Genomic DNA, 23,455 nt, shown 5'->3' on the forward strand with positions numbered 1-23,455 from the left:
TTTCATTGTGTTGGCTAATTCTTTTTCAAGTTGTGTGGTTTCATAAGACTTTATTATTGTTCATATCAAGGTAGATTTTTTGTGCATGTCTGTGTATTACAGAAACCAACCCCCACTGAAAATTTTGCACCAGCTCTCAAAAACATAATCACCGATTAACCAGAAAAACTGCAAACTAGCACAGACAATCAGCTTCCATTCAAAAAGGCTGAAACGAATCATTTCAGAACATGGTTGGCAACAATATCTATGACAAGAGCTCTTTTCAGTCGCTGCTTTCTTTTCCTCGTGATTATTTTCTTTTTTCCCTTTGCAATCCGCTGTAAAAGTATGACAACATATACTGCACATTTGTGGTCTGTTCTCCTGAATTTAATTTACGATATATGCTATTAATAATTAATTGGAATGCACGAAGAATCTCGTTCTTCTCCTCAAATCCTCACGTCTCTTTCCAGGTTTGTTTTCGCAGGTAAATGCAATTTATAATCTGTCAAAATGACGGAAATCACTGTGAAAAATAGTATCATCACATAATGCTGAAGTTAATGAAAATGTTTGATTAAGGCAACATAAGTTACATAATACAGATATATATATTACTACAGTGATATTTAACCCGTCCGTTATTGCTGTGGAAAGATTCACGCTTTTGGGGTTATTTGGTCTGTTGAAACTGAAGTACCTTGTTGATGCTTTTACACTTTTAAATTTCCTTTTAATGTTCGATGGTTGAAGGGTGAGTAGATTAATGTCATCTCATTGTGACACTTTTTTAACATATTGCGTTCATAGAGCAAGCCTTTTCACTGTTTACAGCTTAACGGAAGTTACACCCATAATTCGCGCAAAGCGTCATGGGTGTCAAGCCGACCCGTCCTCTTCCTTCCCCACTACTGAACATTGCTACAACAATATGTTTTGAGGTGTGGCGGTATGAATGTGCATTGTTTACAGGAATGCGCTTACAATAGAAATCTGAAGCAATGCAAAAATAAACTTTAAAAGTTGCACTGTTTCAAAAGTCTAGCCTCAAGACTTAAACACTATGTTCACATGAGCTTAGTGTGATAAAGATAACTTTACAAAATACAAACTGGCTTGTGACATTTTTTTAACTAAACACAATGTTGGCCAAACCCCCTCCCAAAAAACATAGTATTATACTCCTTTGAAATGGGCAAAACGATTACACAACATTATGCTGATTTATAAGATGGTAAATGCTGACATAATTGGTGGTGTGCTGACATAAATGCTGACACCAAGTTTGGATTTGGCCAGGTTCTGCCTATAAACGGGAGTCTTCTCAAAACATCAAGATAATACGTTCTTTCTCTCAAGGAGAGGACACTTTAATCAAACTGGAAAATAAGGCTTTAACAAAGAAATGGTCACTCAAACTATTGGTTCCAATGTGTCCCCCATGTGACCTACTTGTCAGGGTATCCCAGAAAAACAGATGTATGTATTGACACATGTTAAGAAGTCCATACTTAATTTCTGGAAGCTGGGCTAAATGAGCAAGCACTGTTACTGCATTTAAGCCAGACCCTCAGTCACCTCTCAGATATCAAATACAGACATTAGAGAATACACGAAAAGAACATTTCAGTAATTTCACTGCGGTAACTTCTAAAACAAGTAAAATCTCATAAGCCTAGAGAAGTCATTCAACTCATTTGATATTTAGAAGGAAAATATTGATTAATACCTTGATTATAATCACTCATTACATAAACACTGATGTAATGTTTATTATGTGTATTATGTAATGAATACTCATTACATATACATTGAAGTAGCAGTGGATTCCAGAATCCACCCCTTCAATATAAATAAAGGTGACTTGACTTGCTTGCAGCAATCAACTGAGTCAAGCTGACAAGGATACAAAAGGTTTTGTCTTATTAATTTTAAAACCAGCAGAACTTGCTATTGTCACCATGGCATCAATCAAGGTAAACATTTTTAGACAGACTTGAAAACAATACACTGAAATGTACCATTAAAATGGGTAAAAATAAGAATTCTATGCTGCTATACTGATGATGGGTTTTGAAATAGCCTATTTAAAACAGGACTGCAATTGCTTTTTATTTTACTTATCAATTCTGCATGTTTTTTTTGTTTTGTTTTTTACCTTAAAGTACTGACAAGGCCAATGTCTGGCTTGACTAATTCTCTATGGAAATAGTTTTAAATAGTGTGTGTGTGTGTGTGTGTGTGTGTGTGTGTGTGTGTGTGTGTGTGTGTGTGTGTGTGTGTATTTGCATTTGCATTTTAAGAATGATTTTATAGTGCAGTAAAAAAATACTCGTAGTTTTGTATGTTATGTTAAGCTAATGTTTAAGGTGTTATTTCAGTTTTGTGTGATGTTTTGTCTTTCACTGTATACTGTCTGTTTATAGTCATTGTTTTTGTGGAAAGGCCACATGCTTTCCAGTTAATTTCTGGCAATAAAATGTAGGCTTTTCGCCTATGGTTTTATTATTATACAAAAAGATTGAGCATTTTACATATAGAGTAAGAAAATGTTCTCTGCTTTTCTATTTCCCCATAGCTGAAACTGGTCAAGCCATAGTGAAAAGAGAAACTTATGGATGTTGCTGGTGTTCATGGCTCAATGTTCATAACTATTTAGATTGCACGTATATACCTTACCTTGTCAATGGAATCATAAATGAAGCATTAAACCATGTGGAATAGCTAAGTCCATATCAGTTGTTAACATAGAATATGCAATTTAGATATAACTCAGATATACATGTGTTTTGTATTAGTAATGTATTAGGTTTACTCCATGTTAATCAATGAGTTATTTCGAAACCACAGGAATACAGAGCTGTATTATGGTAAATTATTTTGCATAGGCGCTAAAAACAGTTATTGGATTCATTCTTAGTAGTACTTTTTTTATCCAACATGGTGTTAGACGTTTGTTGTTATGACAGTTGACTGTACATTTTTTATATTATTTATTTAATACATTTTATTTAATAAGTCAGTAACATTGACCATTGGTGCAGTATAAGAAATATGTGTCTCCTAAAACGTACAAAAGCAGTATTCCTGATGAAAAAAAAAAAAAAAAGTCAGTAAAATTGTAGATAGCCATTAACACAATAAAGATCCCTTTAAGGGCGTCATGATGCCTACGCTGAATCACCCTCACGCTGATTGGTCGAATTCCCTCTGTCAACAATCACATCATCAGCTGATGAATAGCCTAGTCTCTGATGTTATTTTTTTTACTTCAGACACAAATACACGGATTTGGGCTCATTGAAACATAAATAATTGTAAGTATGATTTCTTAATTATTTAAGTGTTTCTTACGCACTCGAGTACGAAATGAAAATCGTGTTCAAAGCATGGATCGTAGAGAGCAAGCTGTTTGTCTATTGTTTGTTTGGTATTGTCGAGTCGAGTTGTTCATACAATGTGATGTTTTATTCCCGATGTTCCAACTTTTTAGTTCTTTTATTTTGTGTATGATCGCCTTCATATTCACGTAGGCTACATTGGCTATAATATGAATACATCCCCAGAACGTTCTTTTACGTAACTGTTAGCGGGTTATTGTCGCAAATTTGCTGCCCTCTCAAGCAATTTTATGGCCAAATAAACGGTATGCATAAATTCAACGGTAAAGTGTTCTTGTTATTGGATCACCAAACACTGATATTAGCACCTGATGGAAACAGGATTTAAAATGTATTTGTTGTGTGTTTCTCATAGGATTAGAGTATAGGTTGCCATGGCTCCGACAAAGGTAAAAAGAAATTTTTTTTTTTTTTCAATAATCCAAAACAAACGGAAGGAATGAAATGTAACATTAAAAAGCAAATACATCATATTAGCGCTGTTATTGATGATGACCTAGTTTGATACTATTGCACAGTTTGGTAATTATGTGTGCCTATTGCTCAAGGTCTGTTACAGTGGAATTGGATTAATGCTATAGAGATAGGATTTTGTTTTCTAAAGCAACAGAATTAAGAGCTAGACATTTCTGAAACAAGAAGTGCGTAGACACATTTAGGAGAAGTTTTAACTAAACCGCAGCAAGCACACTTTCACTTTCTTTTCTTTTTTTATCTTGTCAATCACAAGTGGGAAACACTTTATTTTAATGGTCCCTTTTAAACATTCTGTTGACTATAAATAACTTTGCAAGGGGGTTTTACGCTGCGGTCCGAGTCCGAGCGTCTGGTTTCACACTCAACTTGACTCCATCAAACCTATTTTTGTTACTGGCTATGGTCAACGTCAGCAATATTTCATGCGAACCGTGCCCCTTTCCGAACAAAACTTGCCAGTGTAAAAACGCCCTTATTCTAATCCTAACTCTAACCCGCTCGGACTGCAGCAAACGAGCCCAGTGTGAAAGCACCCTAATACTAATGAGAGTTAGTAGACATGTAGTCATCATAACGTTACTTATAGTCAACATAATGCGTTAAAGGGACCATCAAAATAAAGTGAAACCCACAAGTGCAACATTTGGTTATTTGAGTTTAAAAACAATATAATATATTATTGACAAGTTAAGTGGTTCTATTAAAATGTAACACAATTTTATGCCTGATGTTGTCTCTTAGTATGATACGAAGCCGGAGCCTGGAGACCTCATTGAAATCTTCCGAGGCACATATCAGCACTGGGCTATTTATGTTGGCGATGGTTTTGTGATCCACCTGGCACCACCCTGTGGGTTATTTACATACTTTACATGCCGCCTATTGAGTTGATCTTGAATTGAATCTAAAACATTCCATTTAAGTGACAACTTTTTAAACATGTAAAGGCTGCGCATTTTATATTTTGTTTTTACTTTTCCATTTCTTTCTCTATAGCTGAGCATGCTCAAGCTGGGGCCTACAGTATGATGTCAGTACTGTGTGACAAAGCCAAAGTGAAGAAAGAAGAACTGTATGAAGTAGTTGGCAATGATGAATACCGTATCAACAACCTTCTGGATGACAAATACGAGCCACGTCCCATTTGCTCTATTCTACGGGACGCAGAAGCTTTTTTGGGTCAAGAACTTCCATATTGTGTCTTTAGAGGGAACTGTGAGCACTTTGTTACGGAGTTGAGATACGGAAAGCCACATTCCCGCCAGGTACAGTTTGAACATTCAGATAATTCATAGATGTATGAATTGTAGTGCCTCATTAAGTTCTCTAAAATTTGCAGACTGAGGCCGTTGCTTTGGTCAGTTACCATTTTATTCACATTTTAGCTTTTCTATAGTAAACCTACATATTCACACTCAGTGTAACTCCATAATACTGAAGTGATTTAATTATGACTACAGAGAGCAGCAAGCACGCAACAGTGCTAGTAACTGATTACATGTAATCTGGATTATGTAATCAGGTTTCAAAAATTAAGTACATGTAATTAGATTATATTATGTTTTAAAATGCCCGTAATCAGACTACAGTTACTTTTTTTATTGATGACATGTTATTCACGCAATGGCAGTCAGTTATTCATGATTCATTGATTCTCTCCCAACTACTACTTTTTTATCTTTTACATATTCCTTTCTAAAAAAGTCTACTGCTTCTATACATTCAGAAGTTCTTCCAGGTTTGTGGCATCGCACACACAGACCAGCCACTAGTCATGTGACTACTGACACACAGCATTTGATCACTGAAATCATTTCCATTTTAAGAAGCGTTTCTCAGCATTGCGACATTGCATATCTAATAAACTCCTGATGAACACAATTATTATCTGAATTATCACAGCGAGTCATTTAACCATGCATTACTGTCTTTGGAAGGCTTTTGTCTTTCAAACACATTAAAATGTACAAATTCGCACTGTTTTATTTATTTTAATTAAAATTGGTATGATTTAATTACTAAACAGCTTTTCATTATTCTGCGTAAAGTCTGTTTTGTTGCGTTAAACTTAGCAATAAACAGTTGAAATTGCACTATAAACACAATATTTTAAAGAAGGATTTCATTAAACAAATAAAGGAGTGAAAAATTACTCACCCTCTGCTTTGAAACAGACATCTGTAAAAATGCACATTCAGCACGTGACAACTTGCGCAAATAAGACTGGGGAGTTAGTAAGTCTGATTGGATTTATTTATTTACTTACTTAATAAAAATTCTAAATTTATTAAAATACCTACATTATATGCATATTTACTTTTGAGTTGAGCCCCGCATACTACGCCATGATTACAGGGCTGTTTTATGGTCAAATATTTAATGTTGATTTAGGCAACAGTGATGGGCACTTAGCTTATCATACCGTGAATTAATATAAATGCTTTTTGTCCATTCTAATAGGTGCGTAAAGCAGTGGAGATTGGTGTTGGACTTGGACTCGTTGCAGCAGTTAGCTTTGGTGTTCTTGCTGCTGCTTCAGCCTTTCTTGGTTCAAAAGACAAAGAGAAGGAGAAACAGTAAGGACTGAGAAATGCAGAAATGAAAAGTGCAATTGTCTTTGATAGGCCTTTGATATTTCATGTCAGTAAATGTCTATTGTAAATAATGAAAACTTTTAATGTAATAACTTGGCAGGCTTCGTTTTGTGAGCACAACTTAAAATATTCACAAACCAAACATAAGACACCTAAACAAAATTCCACCTGTTCTGTTTCATAACAATAGTGTATTTCCCAACTGATAATTCTAAAATACCTTAAATTATTGAAAAAAAAAAAAAAAATGTATTCTTTTTTCTACTGGTTTCCTAATGACATTTCCAGCACTTTATCTGTATATTCAAAATGGCAAGCTAACTATTTGAACAAATCTTTCCTAAAACAAACTGCCATGTTTATATTTTTTGTGCCATTAAATATTTGACTCTATATACTAAGTGTTTGTGTGTTTGTTTATTTTGACATTTTGTGGTGTTCTATACCAGCATGTTTGAGTGAAAAATATGCTATTAATCAAATCATTTCTGTACTTTCATGGTGCAAATCACAATTTACATTGGAGGTTTCTGTGTTGCTGGCCTGAATTTCATCAGCTCAGTGAGACCTTTGTTACCATTTCCTGGCAAATACCAAATTCTTGCAACAACTCAGCAGTGGGAGGCAATTGAACAACCCATTATTTGTTCGATATCTCAGTCCAGTGGAACAAATTAAAGGGATAGTTCACGAAAATTCTGTCATCATTTACTCGCCCTCAAGATGTTTCAACCTGAATTTCTTTCTTCTGCTAAACATAAAAGATGATGTTTTGAAGAATAATGGGTTACCAGTTGATGGGCACCATTGACATTCTTCAAAATATCTTATTTTATATTCAGCAAAAGAAAGAAATTCATACAGGTTTGGAACATCTTGAAAGAAAAACTTTTGGGTGAACTAATCCATTAATGACTAAAATCATATAAAAAAATAATCTGGCATCAAGTCCCTCGTTTTATTTTATTTTCATACCATATATTTCTATAATCTTTTTTTTTTTTTTTCACCCCCAAATAAATAATAAATAAAAATAAATCCCAGTTGTTCATTCCTGCATAAGGATTTTTAGGAATAATTTTAAAGATTAAAAATTTAGCCAATTAATTATCGGTTGAAGCTAAGGACAACATTTTTTTTTTCTAACTCTGGGAATTATTATTAAAATTCCTTTATTTCCAGATTTGACATGACTAGAAAATATTAATTGAACCAAATATGTAATCTAACACTTTCCCCCCACCATTTAGTCACTGCAAAATCTTGAGCTTGTTCTATATTAAATCTGCACTTTCAGGGTGCCATCTCACCACTTACAAACAAAAAAAATCAAGGAGGTGCTGTCATCTTCCATAATGTATTTTGAAAGGCAACATCAGTTCAGTTAGACCTTTGTTATTATTTGCTGGACTAAATTCTGTGAAACATTGCAACTAAGCAAAATGATTGTGTACAGCACATCTCCAAAGACAGACTGTTCCTCTTTATGATCATAAATATGAAGTTGAATTTTACATGTGTGTTTATACAGTACATGAATTACCCCCTTCTGAAAATATTGCACCAGATCTCACAGACTATCTCATTTACTAAAAACAAAATCACTGCTGATTAGTTTATTTTTACAACATAAAAAGTACCACCTACTAGGAATGAAAAAGGCACAAACCAAAAATAACAGGAACATCCACCTCACCCTGTCGTATGGCAAATAAAGAAAAAAACAAAATGCCTATCATGAGTTGCAGTGTATTCTTCCAGTGAATTCTTTCTCTGTTTTGAAAATATTCATCTGTGTTTATACATGCGCTAGTACTGACATTGTTCCACCTAGGATCATGATTAAGTTAACAGCATCTTTAAGTTTCTCTGCATCATCCATTTTCAAAAGTCCTCCAAGTCCACATTCAGGGCAAAGCGGTCCATATTTAATGTGTAATCAGTGTATATACATACAAAGATATCTAGGATTATATTGTTCAAATTTCCCTCGACTCCCAATACTTCTCAAAGCGGTGAGTTCATGCACACTCAGTAAACTATGATATTGTGTAATATAAAAATCATAGTACTGTGAGGAGAGTAAAGGAATATCATAGTTTATGGTGTCAGCTGTTCCCCAGAAAGAATTTCAGTTCTTCAGAGTTGCCCAACATACAGACAGCTGTGAGGCTCCTCCTCCTCTCTGACATCAAGGAATGTTTCTTTAAAATCTTGCAGTCCTTTCATCTTCAAATAGTCAATGTTCTGCTGTACCTCGAGTGCTCAGTCCAGTTTGCGTGCGCCCAGTTTGAGAGGACCCTTTGCTGCCTTGCGCTCTGCCCGTTTGGCCTCCAGCTCCTTCCGCCTTTCTTCTCGTTTCTTCTTTGCCAACTCTGCTTTACTTAAACCTGAGGGAAAGAGAAAGTGTGTGGTTATTTGGGCTTTACTTTCAATTTTCTCTAACTGACAAGAAGAATGAATCTGAATTTTTAAAATGCACTTCAATGTGTAACCTGGCGAAACAAAATGACTGACCCTGATCTCCATCCAGTGACTCCCAGTTTTCTTCTGTTCCCCAGTCTCCTGCACTGTCTGCGTCCCAGCCATCAGACTTCTGTGGACCAAAAACACATCTTATTTCAGTGACCTGCAGGGATAAAACTGGGCTGGAACTATAATCTGGAGTTCCACCACCTTTAGCAATTCACAATTAATGAAAATACGACCTATATCTCCTCCACCAGAGCCTTACCATAGTACTTCGTTGTGACACACTGGAGAACAGATCGGATGTTGCTGATTTTCCTTCTGCTCCATCCCAGTTATATTCGCTGGCCAATCGTACCCCTTCTTGCGCAGAGCTTAAGCTGGCACTCTTTGGAGCCCCAGTTGAGGATTTTTTTTGAGGTGTTGGGCTGAAACTCTCAGCTAGACCCCCTTCATCATCCCAGTCGTTTCCCCAGCCCTCATCAGCAGGTGAACTTTGACCCTGACCATCTGCGTCTTTCTCGTTAGACCAGCTGTCGTCAGCATCCCAGCCTGAGCTCCAATCAGAACTCTGCTTCTTCACTGCCTCAGTGGACTTCCGGCCCACCTATGGAAAGATAACAAGTGTATAACAGAAAACAACACAATACATAATTTCTTTATTTGTGAAGTGAAATTTGAATAAACAGTATTTTTTTAATGCACAAACACATTTATAAACATTAGGGGTGTAACGATACACGTATTCGTATTGAACCGTTTGGTACGAGGCTTTCGGTTCGGTACGCATTGCAAACCGAACGGTGCAACCAAAATTTTGTTAGCAGTCGCGCTGGTGCGACCACCACAGTGTTGCCCAACATCAAATGGCAAACGAACCTGCGCTTCACGGACCGTTTATCAGTTTGGACCAATGTCAGTGCAGCGCGAGCCGATCTTGATCAGGCGACACTGTTACTACTACATAAAAAGGATTATACACTCAAATTGGAATCTTATCAGGAGTGACCCTGTGCTTAGAGAAGTGTTTTCTGCACCTCCAAAAATTAGCTTCAAGAGGGCTCCAACATTACGAGATAGGCTAGTAACCTAGTCATCTTCCTACCAAAAAACTGATTTCTTGGCTTTATAGACAGTTTAATGGTACTTACAAATGTGGGTCTTGCAATCACTGTTCTAATATTAAAGAATGCAAACAATTCTGTAATTTTAAGACAAACAAGATGTACAACATAAAAGCATTCATTAATTGCAATACTACTTTTGTGGTATACAGGTTATCATGTAAATGTGGATGCTTTTATGTAGGCCGGACCAAGAGACGTCTCAAAGACAGAGTATCGGAGCATACAAATGCCATTAGAAAAGCTCATTTGGATTATCCTATGGCAAATCACTTCCAAAATGTGCACAATAGTAATCAAGAAGGCCTAATGGTCGAGGGTTTGGAAACGATTAAAAAGAATATTCGGGGTGGTGACCAATTAAAATTACTTTTACAGAGAGAAACATTCTATATACATGATTTATAGGCCGCAGTGTACCCTGGGTTGAATGAAGAAATAGATTTCAGTGGACTCTCTCTGTATGTGTATGTATTAATCTGGCATGCTTCGTGTGGTAACTCACCATGTCACTCAGGTGTTTCTAATTAGCACACACAAAAGGGGAAATTGTTTGTTTGGAAAGCACACCCTGAAGGAGGCTATTTGCGCCGCTACGCGTGGGTTGCTTCTCCCCAATGTCTTTTAAATTTTCTATTATGAAATAGCCAGTAAAATAAAGGCTTTTTAAATGATTTTGAAGAAGAGTGCCTTGGATTTTCTCCTTTCAACATTTATTTGAATTCCCAACCCCAAAGAGCACCTTCAAACATCTGACTGAACTCCCTGAGCACCCTGGACACTTTTTTGTCTTTCCAGTAAATAAAGCATTTGAATTCACCACAAAATTAATAACATCGCTGCGAGATCTAATGAGAAACATTCAAATTTCTCTGTTATTAACCGTAAACCTCTATTAGATCAAACAGCGCTGACGTGGAAACCAGACGAAACATTGTGCCATGAATGAACCAGTTATAGGCTTTAAGTCCACAGATCAGCAACATTCACCATGGATTTAATGTAGTAACACTAACTGTAACCAACCAAGTTTGGCATGAATAGTAAAATGCTTTCAAGTACATCACATCTATTTCCAGCACTTCAAAACTCAAATATTATCATATTTAAATGTTATTTTTAATGTGATGACCAAAACCTTATTTGTTTATCCTTCAAAGATTACCCAAATTTATAAAAATTACCATTGTAAACAGTAGGTGGCTGCCATTTCCACTCCCAAATATTTATTTTTTAATCATTTTGCTTTTGAATTATTAAAAAAAAAAAAAAACTTAAAATTTTAGTACAAGCACACTGAGTTCCGTAAAAAAACATTTTTTTTTTCTTTTCTTTGTATTTGTTTATAACTACTACAACAATATTACATTTCATGTTTTATATGCTGCTATGAAGACACCCCAGAAGATGGGTCAAGTATAGCTCCATCATTGTTCAAAGTAAAAAAAGATCATACTTTATGATGTTAGTTTTAATAAATAAAAACATTTTAAAAATCAAGGAAATTTCTCTGGCGTTTCTTTCTTTTTGCTGTATCAAAAACGTACAGAACCGTGACACCACTGTCGTATCGAACTGAACCGTGTATTTTGTGAACTGTTAGACCCCTAATAAACATATGTTTTTCAATGTCAGTAAATACTAGATATGCATGTGAACCTACATTGCTTTTCTTCTGTGTTGAGGACATTGCCGACCAATCAGAATGCAAATCGTCTGGATCTGTCTGTACTTTCTCTGGATCCTGTAGGCACACAGATTAGGTATTATTCAAATTTCTCAGTATTCATGTGTATGCTAACTTTTCATAATATCCACCTTATTCTGCTCTAAACAATAAGCGCTGCCATAACGACGACTCCGGTTGCCTACTTCCGGTTCGTAGCGCTTGACCTGTACTAGCAGCGAGAGAATGAGTTCAAGCTCCTCATGTGCTGTTGTTGGTTGTTTTAACAATTCAAAGAAGATTTCAAACTTTTCAGAAACTGAGTGTTTCGAGCATAAGATAAGAAGGAGATAATGCCCATGTCCGGTTCCGTATCAGATACATTCCATAAAGTAAACGTTTAGAGTGGTTAGCTGCGTTAAAACTGAAGCATAAGAAAAAAAGTCGGAAAACTTTGCCCATTAATTAGATGTGCAAGGCAAGCAGGCAAGTTTTTGGGTTGTTATGGACAATTAAAAATGTGAATATTCACGTTGCACTAGCGGTGGACTTTAAGTGAATTTATTTAAAGATTTATTTTTTAATCATCTAGTACAGGTCAAGCGCTACGAACCGGAAGTAGGCAACCGGAGTCGTCGTTATGGCAGCGCGCATTGTTGTTTAGAGCAGAATAAGGTGGATAAAAGGTCAAATACTGAAAAAAACAACTTTGCATAATTTGAATAACCATCAGTCACCTCAAGGCTTCCCCAATCTTCATCATCCCACCGATCTCCAACTGGCTCCACTGTTTCCTCATTCGATGTCTCTGATTGGATCCTACTTGCATTGGAAGTCTGTGCTCTCATTTCTGGGCCTAAAAGGAGTTGATGAGATGATAACTCAGCAATTCTCATTTCAATGTTTATTTATGCTCAAACTTTTTAAATTAATATTTGGCTGATTTGTAAAAAAAAATAATATTGCAGAATAAAGCTGTTTGGTAAGCTGAAAACTAGGTAATAAAATATCTGTAATCAACCATTTATAAATCTGAAATTGTACTTTAAAATCTCTTCTTTAAAAAAGTGATTACTGAATATTGCAAATCACACTTCAATATCTCAGCATAAGGAGATTTTTTTAATCTCAGAATGAATTTTTTTTTTTTTTTGGTAAATGTACATTTGTTAAAACGTTTTGTGGCAACTGGTTATATAACTCACTTTCTTCTTATTCAATATTTACTTCCTTGATAATCTTCATTCCACTTTCTTTATCACACTAGCTGTGTCTCATTTTGAAGGCTGCGCCCTCCGGAGGCCACGCTTTTCTGAACTGAAACATCCTTGATGACCTATGCAGCCAAAAAATGCGACCTTCAGAGGCCACAGTCTTCGAAATGAGACAAAGCTTTGTTTTCTTGTTGCACACCTTTGTTTTCATTATTTGTGGTTACTGGTCCAGCAGTAGGTAGAGATGGGGTGCTGTTTTCAGCAGGCGGTGCTTCCGAACCAGCCGGAGCATTTCGGATGAGTTTGGAGGTGAGAGATGAGACACCTGTTACCGCCCATCCTGCCCATGTAGCAGCTGAGGCTCCTGTCTGCGCTGACGCAGTTACATCCTTCTCTGCAATTGAACCATTTAATTAACATTGACATTACGTCATTTGAGATAACTGAAAATTTGCATTTTAGTGAACAATCCCTTTAAGATAAGGGACAACACATGCTATACCTATTTCAGTTAGTTTAGAAGGGTCTTCAGAAACCGTCTCCAGCTTAGTGAGGAAACTTTTTATGGCTTTGAATGCCTACAGGACAAAAAACACTTTATAAATTGTAATTTTCAAAAATGATGGATTATACACCTAATCCACAGAACATATAAATAGATACTGTGTCACTGTGTACCTCAACTCTTGCCGTGCATTTTTCTTTACCTGATCTCTGACGTTTTTGTCTGGATCCACAGTCAGTGTGCACAGTGTGGGCAGGACACGATTGGAGCTTTCAGCCACACTATAGTACTGATGGGTGGCAGCGAATCCTAGCACGCCTGCTGCACGTGAGGCAGGAAACGGATCTTTAGTTGCCCGTGAGAATGCAGAGATTAATACACGCTGGCGCATCTGAGAAAAAACACGCAAAGTAAAAAACGCAAGATTGTCATTTAGAGAAAACAAATAGAAGATTATGGGTTGTTAGTTGAAGTTACCCCAGCATTGAGGTAGGGGGCAATTTTGCCCAGACAAACAGTGGTGTTGCAGCGGATGGGGCCCTGATCATCCCGGGCTTGCAGTCGTGCAAAGTGACGCATCAACTCTTGATTTAAATTGGTCTCGTTCAGTTTAGGGGCCAACAGAAGCATGGACTACAAGAACGAGAGAAATTAAAAAGTAAAGTCATTAAAAAACATATTAAAGACTAATAAGCATGGCACTAGTAATGCCAAGGACATGGGTTCAATTTCCAGGGAAAGCATGAGCTTGAATGAAAAGTAAGTTGCTTTGGATAGATCCATTTAAATGCATAAATGTAAATGTATGCCACTATCAATTACACTGACTGAGTGTCACTGGAGAGAAGACAGAGCATACAAATACCTTTACAGTCTGCTCTCGAATGGCAGGGTTTGTGTCTGTGAAACCATGAACCACGTGTGGAAAAATCTGCGAGTTAACTGCTGCTTCATTCAAATACTGAATAAACTGCTCCATCTGATAAAAGGAGTGACAAAAGACAAAAAAAAAAAAAGAATGAATTCATTTAGAATAGTGAAAGTGTGTATGAAAGAGTCAGAGAGTTGGGATTAGACTTTGGGATGACTAAACTGTAATGCAGAAACTCTTACAAAATCTACAAAAAGCATTGAAGTCATGTATACCTGCTGTAGCAATCGTATCCTCATGGCACGGTCAGTAGAAGAGAACATCTTCACTATGACTGGGATGATTTTCTGCTGGTACTCCTCAGCTGACAAATATTTTCCTACCTACCACAAACAAAATATCGTTATAACGGTATTAAAAGGAACTTACTGCTTATCGCCCGTTTGGATGCCAACCTTCTTTTTACATAATGTGCAACATGGGTAAGAGTCAATGCAATACCAAAAATGTTTATCACCTTAAATAGTGGTGTAAGAACGACAGCACCAGCATTGCCAAACTCAAAGGCTGTGAGGAGTTGAGGCAGCACTTTATGTTTACAGAAATCTTCAGGGAAAGAATCGAGATTCTCACTCAGATCCTGGAAAAACTGCTGCTTCTCTGCAGGTTCTTTAATCTACATGAACACACACACACACACACACACAAACAAACAAGCATTTAGGTGACTTATCTGATCTAAATATATATTTACAATTTTAAATATATTACAATATTAAAAGTATGAAAATACATAAAACAATGCAAAGCAATGCACAGAAAAACAGCAAAGTAGTCTGATCATTCAATACATCATTTGCAACCTTTACAATAAAACCTTTACACTTGTAACATGCAATAAGAGAATATCTGAATTATTCCTTTTACAAAGACTCAAAAGATCACCAAACAAAGTCTGGGGTCAGTAAGATTTTTTTTAAAAGCTTAAATCGTTTATTCAGCAAGAATGTATTAAATTGATCAAAAGTGTCAGTAAACATTTATAATGTTGCAAAAGATTTCGATTTCAAATAAATGCTGTTCTTTTGAACTTTCTATTCCATCAAAGAATCCTAAAAATGTATCAGTTTCCACAAAAAAATATGAAGCAGTACAGGCAATTTCAACATTGATAATAATAATAATAATAATAATAAATGTTTCTTGAGCACCAAATGAGCATATTAGAATGATTTCTGAAGGAAGTAATGATGCTGAAAATTCAGCTTTGCCATCACAGAAATAAATTACATTTGAATAAAATTTACTTTTTAACGGTGATAATATTTCACAATACACTAATGTATTTTCAGCTTTGGTGATCACAAGAGACTTCTTTCAAAATCAGAAAAAATCTTACCAACCCAAAACTTTTGAACGACAGTGCAATGCAACACAATACAGGCTCACAGAGTAAGCTGAATACATAACAGATTTAAATACCTGTATCTCTTCCAGAAACAGACAGCTCTCCACAAAGCTGTTGTTCATAAAGCCTCCAGGAGATCTACAGTTCAGTAGGAACCGAGCAGGGTTGGGACGAATCTTTGGGTTTGCTCCCACTAACTCACAGTAATGCGGCACTAACTGCTTTGGAATCTGTGAGAGGTAAACAAGGTGGTTTAAAGACTCTGAGGATACATAGCTTTTAATCTGTTTGTCATAATACAAACTACTGAACAAAGCTATATTGCAGTTAACACTGATCAAAATTGATCTGGTACCTTGCCCAGAGATCGTAACGAGGAGGCACGTGGTAAAGTTCCATTAAATACTTCCCAAATGAGACAACCGAGACGCCACACATCCCCTGTCCTGAGATCATAAAGAAATGCACAACAGTGAGCTATGGCTGATTACAAATGCATTTTTTCCTGAACATTTTAGGTCCAGTGGTCCAGTACCAGGCTAGGGTGGCACAGAAATCTTCATTATTCAAACATAAAAAATTAGTTCAACTATAAAGTACTGGACTGTTTCAGTGCTTAAAACACAACTGAATACAATTAATTGTATTCAATTGATATTGAGGTAGTGGTAGAATACATCAAGAAATACTGAGTGAATTTGACTTTTGTTTTTGACTAGAAGATCCGTTTCAAAAACTTGCAAATGAAAAATTAAACACTGAATTATTAACACTCAATCGGTCGCCAAAATAAATTAACTGCAACAGTTCAATCAAAATTAAAATCATTACAAAGGGGAAAATGTGTTCTCTTTTGAATCCCCATGTGCAACAATGTGAATATGATAAATGTGACAGCTCATAAAACAAATACCAGAATGTAAATTTTAAATACACATCAATTAAACATTTAATTTTTCAATTAAACATTTAAACATAACAGGCAAAATGGAGCCTGTTTTCAAGTACAATGAACAGGACTCGCATTCACCAATGAAATCTGACAACTACTGCCTCATAAATTTTGTTTCTAAAAGCTCGAATCATGACAAAAAAAACAAAATTTTCAAGCTGGACCAACCAATGCATGTGCAGATATAAGCACGTGTCTCACATCGCGTGCTGCACTTTCTCCCATTCATAGTAATATGAGTGCACTGTCTTTATGTATGTAAAATCTTTGAAGTCAAGTCAGAAAATTTTCTGCATTCAGAAAATGTAAAAAGCCTACAGGGAATAGTTGGGCTGAAAATGAATAAAGAGAACTAGAAAACAAGAGTTTTCTCCTTGTACAAGTTACCATTTTTCTCCGCCACTGCCGGGGCTCTCTGGGGGATCATATCTCTCCATGTCAGGGTTGATCACTTTAGGTGGCGGTAAGGTGATGGAGTCTCCCTGGTCAGAGCTCACATGATCCAACCCTCCAAGCTTCCATTCACCAGCACGGTCCACAAAGACGGCCCACATGCCCAAGTTATTATGGTTGAGATGGCAGTCGTTCACCAAGAAGCTCAGCGCTTTCTGATGGGAAAGGAGTGACAGCAAACTGTACAATTGAACTAATAAATGAAAGTTTTTTAGCCAATGTATTTACTTCAAAACTAACCACAATTTGATGAAGGCCCCATGACACCTCTAGATCACTCGCACCAGTCTTCTCCGCCTGGACCTTCAGGTGTGCAGCCAGAGGGGTCACTGGCTCTGTGACGATGTACAAGCTTTTCTCGGTCTTCAGGAAAAAAACAGTTTTAATAAAGAGTTGTAATAAAAATGCCTTTTCAATAATTACAATTAGGAAAAATTCTAAAATGTAAAAGGTTTGTGTAAAATCTCCCACTAACATTAAGTGTCTAAAATGATTCTAAATATTTTATTCGGGATTATTTCTTATAATAAGAGTCTATTATTGATAAGGGACTACATTGACAAAAAGCTCACCTCAACCTGAATAATCAAGATGAAATGAGAGCACAAGAAAAGATGAGGCATTGTTTGAAGAGAACAACCTTCCTATGATTCACAATCACACTGATAAACTTCATTTCATCTATACAAGGTCCTTACCTCCAACCCATCTACGTAGGACAAGATGTTGGGATGTCTGAGAGTTTTTGTGCGTTTGAAAGCCGCTTTGGCAAGCTGTGTCTGCTCCTCCGTTCCCTGTGAAACCTCATACACAAAGACTGACACCAGCTCACCAGTGGTCTGGAATAAAGAGGGGATACAAGTTAGGTTAAGTTGCAACTCATCTATATACTGCAAAGAAGAACAGTGCAATTTAGGAAATTGTGCACAACCAGAATGTCCTGATTGACTAGTTTTTAAATAAACCAAGCCACTAATACAGCCTTTAATCAACAATATTGTATGCCGTCCTGCTAATTGATCTGTCATCATAATGTTTAACAGAATATAATCAAAAGTTATTTATGCATAAGTAATATTAGTAAATAAAAATCTAACACATGTATTGATATAATATGCCAGTAATTCTGGTAAATGGTGATTAAAGTTATTAATATGGCATGTCAGTACACGTGTACAGTAAACACTAACACTGCAGCTTTTTTTGCTATCATAAATCATTATACGAGTGATGGCAGTGTAATTATCGATACAAAAAAGTATCACATAAATAAATTAATGCACACCATTGTGCTTAGTACCACAATAACATTTCAGCTTTTTAATGTGACAGCAGTTTTCTGTTGACGTGGCCACAGCAATGTTACGTACTCTGTTGAAAGGATGACTCAATACATTTTTCTGTATTTAATAGTCTTATTATCTAATCCATATGCACCAAAGGATACTGAGCCATGAACATGAAAACATACAAGCTTACGAAGAAGTTAAATGTGTTTTTGAGTAGCTACTTCGCCTTTGCTGTTTTATTCGCTCATGCGCAATGCTGAGCGGGATGTAGCTAAACTTTAGACCGAGGATTCAGCGGCCTGCTGCGACACTATATGCTTTATATTAATGTGTCAAGTCATTTTACCTTGCGCTTTCCCCGACTAAGGGTCCATATGCCTGACTTTTCTTGGCTTTCTGGTAAAATTTCATAGTTGAAGTCTTTGATAGGATCCCGTGCGAAAAAGGACCACATCCTTCCCCGTCAGTCCAGCACACGGTGTTGCTGTAGGACGGACAGCGAACCAATAGAGGGCGCAACTGTCCCGACAACCGAGAGGAGAATCCGCCAAAGAAATGTCACATGACCTTGAATCCTCCTGTTCGGAACCGCATGCTAGCATACTAGTAAGAGCAGTATACTATTATGTATACTATATGCGGTCCTGAATTCAGCACTAGTTTATTTTGTACGTGTTATTACCTTATTATCTTGTTCTAGTTATTATAAATACTAATGTTGGCATGAATTCCATTAAAATGTATAATGTTATTTGAGCCAAGAGTCTAATTCCAACTAAGTGTTTTCTCTAGCACTTATTTTTTGTTGTTTTCTATTAAATTAGAATATTTGGTAACACTTTATTTTACCGTGTCATTGTTACATATGTCACATGTAGTTACTATAGTAATAACTATAAATTATGCATAATTTCATGGAGCTAATCCTCAACCAAAACCTAATCCTACCCTATCCATATAGTAAGTACATGTACAGGTGCTGGTCATAAAATTAGAATATCATCAAAAAGTTGATTTATTTCAGTAATTCCGTTAAAAAAGTGAAACTTGTATATTATATAGACTCAATACATGCAAAGTGAGATATCTCAAGCCTTTATTTGTTATAATTTGGCTTACAGCTTATGAAAACCACAAAATCAAAATCTCAGAAAATTAGAATATTACATGAAATCACACAGTAATTACACAGTAATCCCATGGTCATTGAACCAGGTTTTGGTTATTTGGGCAGTGTGGGCAGGTGCAAATCCTGCTGGAAAATGAAGGAAGCATCTCCATAAAGCTTGTCTGCTGAAGGAAGCATGAAGTGCTCTGAACATGTCCTGGTAGACGGCTGCGTTGAGTGGACAGCACAGTGGACCAACACCAGCCGATGACACGGCTCCCCAAACCAACACAGACTGTGGAAACTTCACACTGGACTTCAAGCATCTTGGATTGTGTGCCTCTCCATTCTTCCTCCAGACTCTGGGACCTTGGTTTCCAAATGAGATGCAAAATTTGCTCTCATCAGAAAAGAGGACTTTGGTCCACTGTGCTTTATTAAATCCAGAGTCAACGTAGCCGTCTACCAGGACATTTTCAGAGCACTTCATGCTTCCTTCATTTTCCAGCAGGATTTGCACCTGCCCACACTGCCAAAAGAACCAAAACCAAATGATATCACTGTGTAATTACTGTGTGATTTCATGTAATATTCTAATTTTCTGAGATTTTGATTTTGTGAGTTTCATAAGCTGTAAGCCATAATCATCAAAATTATTACAAATAAAGGCTTGAGATATCTCACATGTAATGAGTCTATATAATATACAAGTTTCACTTTTTTAACGGAATTACTGAAATAAATCAACTTTTTGATGATAATCTAATTTTATGACCAGCACCTGTAGTTCGTTAATATTACTCAGTACTTAAATGTCTAATTACATTTTAACAACGACACCTTAAAATAAAGTATAACCGAATATTCTTCTTTCGAATAATATTTGTTAATTATGTCCTCCAAACAAAAAAATCCATACATCATATTTTTGCGATAGCTATCGGGTAAGACTGGACACAATAAAACCACACTGGAACATTCAGACAAGATACAACTATACAATCAAGTTTAAATGTATTCCCGTGAAATCGAAATCTGTATTTTTAATATAATTGTGTACAATGTTTGACTTAATACTATACGCGTTACCTTTTACATTAAAACTTTTACAAAAAATTTTGCTGGCAGATAATGGAGGATAAAGAAAATGTCATCATAAAAAAACACACAAAAGTCACACTATGTATTTGTTAGAATATTTATTGAACCCAGACACAGATGATCAGTTTTGAGACTTCAGCAATGTGATATATATCAGTGCAGTGGACAGTTTGTAATAATCAGGTCAAAATGATAAATTGTGGTGAACTAGGTTACACGTTATTTTCAGGTGTACATGTTAGTGTATCAGTAATCATGCAATTAAGTACCGAGTAATAATGTACTTACTATAGGGTTAAGCTAAACAGGGGTTAGTTTAGGATTAGTTGCATGTAATTATGCATAATTTATAGTTACTACTACACTAATGTAACGTGTAACAAGGACACTGTAAAATAGTGTTGCTGTGAACTGCTGGGAGAAAAAGCCTTTCAGTTGCATCCTTAGGCTGTAAAGAGGTACATTTACATAGTATTCAATTCACATTTATTTGTATAGCGCTTTTCACAATACACATGCATTTTCTGTAAAGCTGCTTTGAAACGATGAGTCCATATTACAATTTAGAGTGATCTGTTATCAGAAGTAACTGTCTAAGATATGCATTTCAGAAATGTACATGTACAAATCATGTAACTAAAAATGTATTATTTAAACAATGTAATAATTCAAGGCAGAATAAATGAGCTCATTGAAGTAATTAATACTTGTCTGTTAAATGATTGACAGAAATTTATAGCATTGGTACATGTTGATTCAGAGCTATTCTAGTAGTTGTTGGTTAACATTGTATTAATACAGCATTTCAGAAATACCATATTGCAACACTTAGTTATCTACATTCTACAGTATAAATGAAACATTAAAAAGCATTGATTTGAGTACTGATCATGAACTTGGATGAACAAAATTGAAGGTGACAAAAAATTATTCTTTATTTCACAAGCATAAACAAGGTTTACAACAATTTTACACTTAAATATTTAGATTTTAGTAGCAAAATCAACAAAAGAAAACCAAACTTAAATGAACTAAAACTGCACGTTATATACACCAAAAAGTATTGTTTGAGCAGAGGTTAGAAAGCAAAGACGCCGCAGGGAATTGAACCCCGTCCTGAGAATCAGGAGTGCCTCCACCGGAGTCTTTTGCTTTTTTTCTTATGAGGTTAAAAAAGCAAAACCTGAAGGAACAATCCTAAGATTGTTCCTCAGGAAAAGAAAAACCTCAAACCTGCTGCTCTACAATACTCTGGTCTTGAACGGATCTTCTTCTTTAGCCTGAAACTACACAAAAGACTGCAGGTTTCCCTCCCAAATCCCCAGATAAACTCTTCAAAACATCCAAAATGCCATTGATATTACTGTAGTAATTTTGTCCTAAATACAAAAATCGAAATTTTAATATGCTTCTACTTGAAAGATCAAATCTGACCAGCGAGGTCTTGAACAAGGCTGCACTTGCATTCAGGTGTGACTCGTTCCTATTTAAAAGCTGAAACACAAAGAGAAGAGTTAGAGCCCCCCACCCCACCCAACCCAGTGTCATAACTAATGTAATACAAATGTCATTTACCACCAAACAATGGTCCAGGTCTCGAAATCCCACCAACACGGTCAGAACAAATCGGTGCCTTTTTAAAATCACCATTCCTGTAACTAGACAGATGCTCGGTTTTCCGTTCCCCCCCAAGACTCCCCGAACTATTTTTATATCTTTCAAGGCAAAAGTGCACGTATAAACTTATCTCCAGCCAGCGACGCTTTACACCCAATTCTTCAGAGCAAAGAATTAGCAAGTCTACAGCTGCAATGAAAAAGAGCACAAAGTTTACAAGCCCACACCCCCCTCCCGCCCTTTCCCAAAACAATTTAAATAAATGTTTTAACCAATGCAAAAACTGGTTACTCAATTGCTTTGACGCAAGCACATCCATCCACTCCCATGTTACGGCTCAGTCTCAATTTGAGAAGAATCACAACAGCATACCTGAAAAGAGAGAAAGTGTTGCCCCACCCCTTCCCCCAAAGCTACCAAACTCCAAACACTGACATTGGATTTGATTGAAATTTTAGTGCAAGTGTTAAGTGCATGCATATTTTAAAAAGATGAGTGCTTGTTCTGCCCATACACAGGATTAAGATCAACTACGTGTACTTAACTCAGCAGATAGCAGCAGAGGGATGCGCAATTAGCAGCAAAAAATGACGAATATGAGGTTGATCAGAGCGACTGGATGTCCCAGTGTTTCATCAGGCGGTTAGGGTTCTCCCAGACGACAAGACAATTTTGCTCCCTAAGTGAAATTGACCTAAGAAAATGAAGAATTGGAGGGGGGGAAAAAAACAGGAAAGACGCGCAGACACACAGAAGGACTTCGACGAAGGGCTTCCGAGGTTTGGACAAAGCTCTCAAGCGCACAGAAGGGGGATTCGGATCGCCATTCACTCAAGTGAAGACATTCACCGGGGTTACTGCTCTCACAGACAGCCTTGCATTCAGATGCAGTCGAGAAGGCAGGGGGACAAACGGGTAATCTGAAACAAAGAGCTTCTACACACAAACACTTCCACCACACCAATTGCAATACTAACTGTATGACTCAACTAAGGAGTTAAGAGATGTAAAAGAAACTTGAAAGTGCATGAAGCATTAAAAAAAAAAAAGGAGTGTAGCTTCTGAAGCATTGGTGATTGAGGTTACGGAGTTTACAAAAAGTTGTTGCATGAGGTTTCTACAATCAAGATTTATGATTCAGACACCTGGTAACTAGATTCCACAGGGCGACATCATGTAACTTTCACCACACAGCTGGCTGAAGTAATTTCTGCAGAAGAG

General features: G+C 36.4%; 2 protein-coding genes across 2 annotated transcripts; one reads left to right on the forward strand and one right to left on the reverse strand.

The window, feature by feature from the left end:
- Positions 1–3,178: 3,178 nt before the first annotated feature.
- LOC307171691 (phospholipase A and acyltransferase 3-like) lies at positions 3,179–6,852 on the forward strand. Its single transcript, XM_079893468.1, has 5 exons — positions 3,179–3,302; positions 3,742–3,775; positions 4,605–4,713; positions 4,860–5,128; positions 6,324–6,852. The coding sequence occupies exons 2-5, from the start codon at positions 3,761–3,763 to the stop codon at positions 6,441–6,443; spliced, it is 513 nt and encodes a 170-aa protein (XP_079749594.1). The 5' UTR covers positions 3,179–3,302; positions 3,742–3,760; the 3' UTR covers positions 6,444–6,852.
- Positions 6,853–8,039: 1,187 nt separating this feature from the next.
- scyl1 (SCY1-like, kinase-like 1) lies at positions 8,040–18,934 on the reverse strand. Its single transcript, XM_079893467.1, has 18 exons — positions 18,755–18,934; positions 17,818–17,958; positions 17,360–17,482; positions 17,054–17,274; positions 16,070–16,160; positions 15,789–15,944; positions 14,824–14,982; positions 14,582–14,689; positions 14,301–14,414; positions 13,913–14,068; positions 13,638–13,826; positions 13,433–13,508; positions 13,130–13,324; positions 12,454–12,572; positions 11,714–11,794; positions 9,192–9,533; positions 8,975–9,053; positions 8,040–8,847 (listed from the first exon to the last, which is right to left on the reverse strand). The coding sequence occupies exons 1-18, from the start codon at positions 18,860–18,862 to the stop codon at positions 8,723–8,725; spliced, it is 2,583 nt and encodes an 860-aa protein (XP_079749593.1). The 5' UTR covers positions 18,863–18,934; the 3' UTR covers positions 8,040–8,722.
- Between the last annotated feature and the right edge of the window lie 4,521 nt (positions 18,935–23,455).

The sequence above is a fragment of the Squalius cephalus genome, assembly GCF_949319135.1.
Source record: "Squalius cephalus genome assembly, chromosome: 14".
Lineage (NCBI taxonomy): Eukaryota > Metazoa > Chordata > Actinopteri > Cypriniformes > Leuciscidae > Squalius > Squalius cephalus.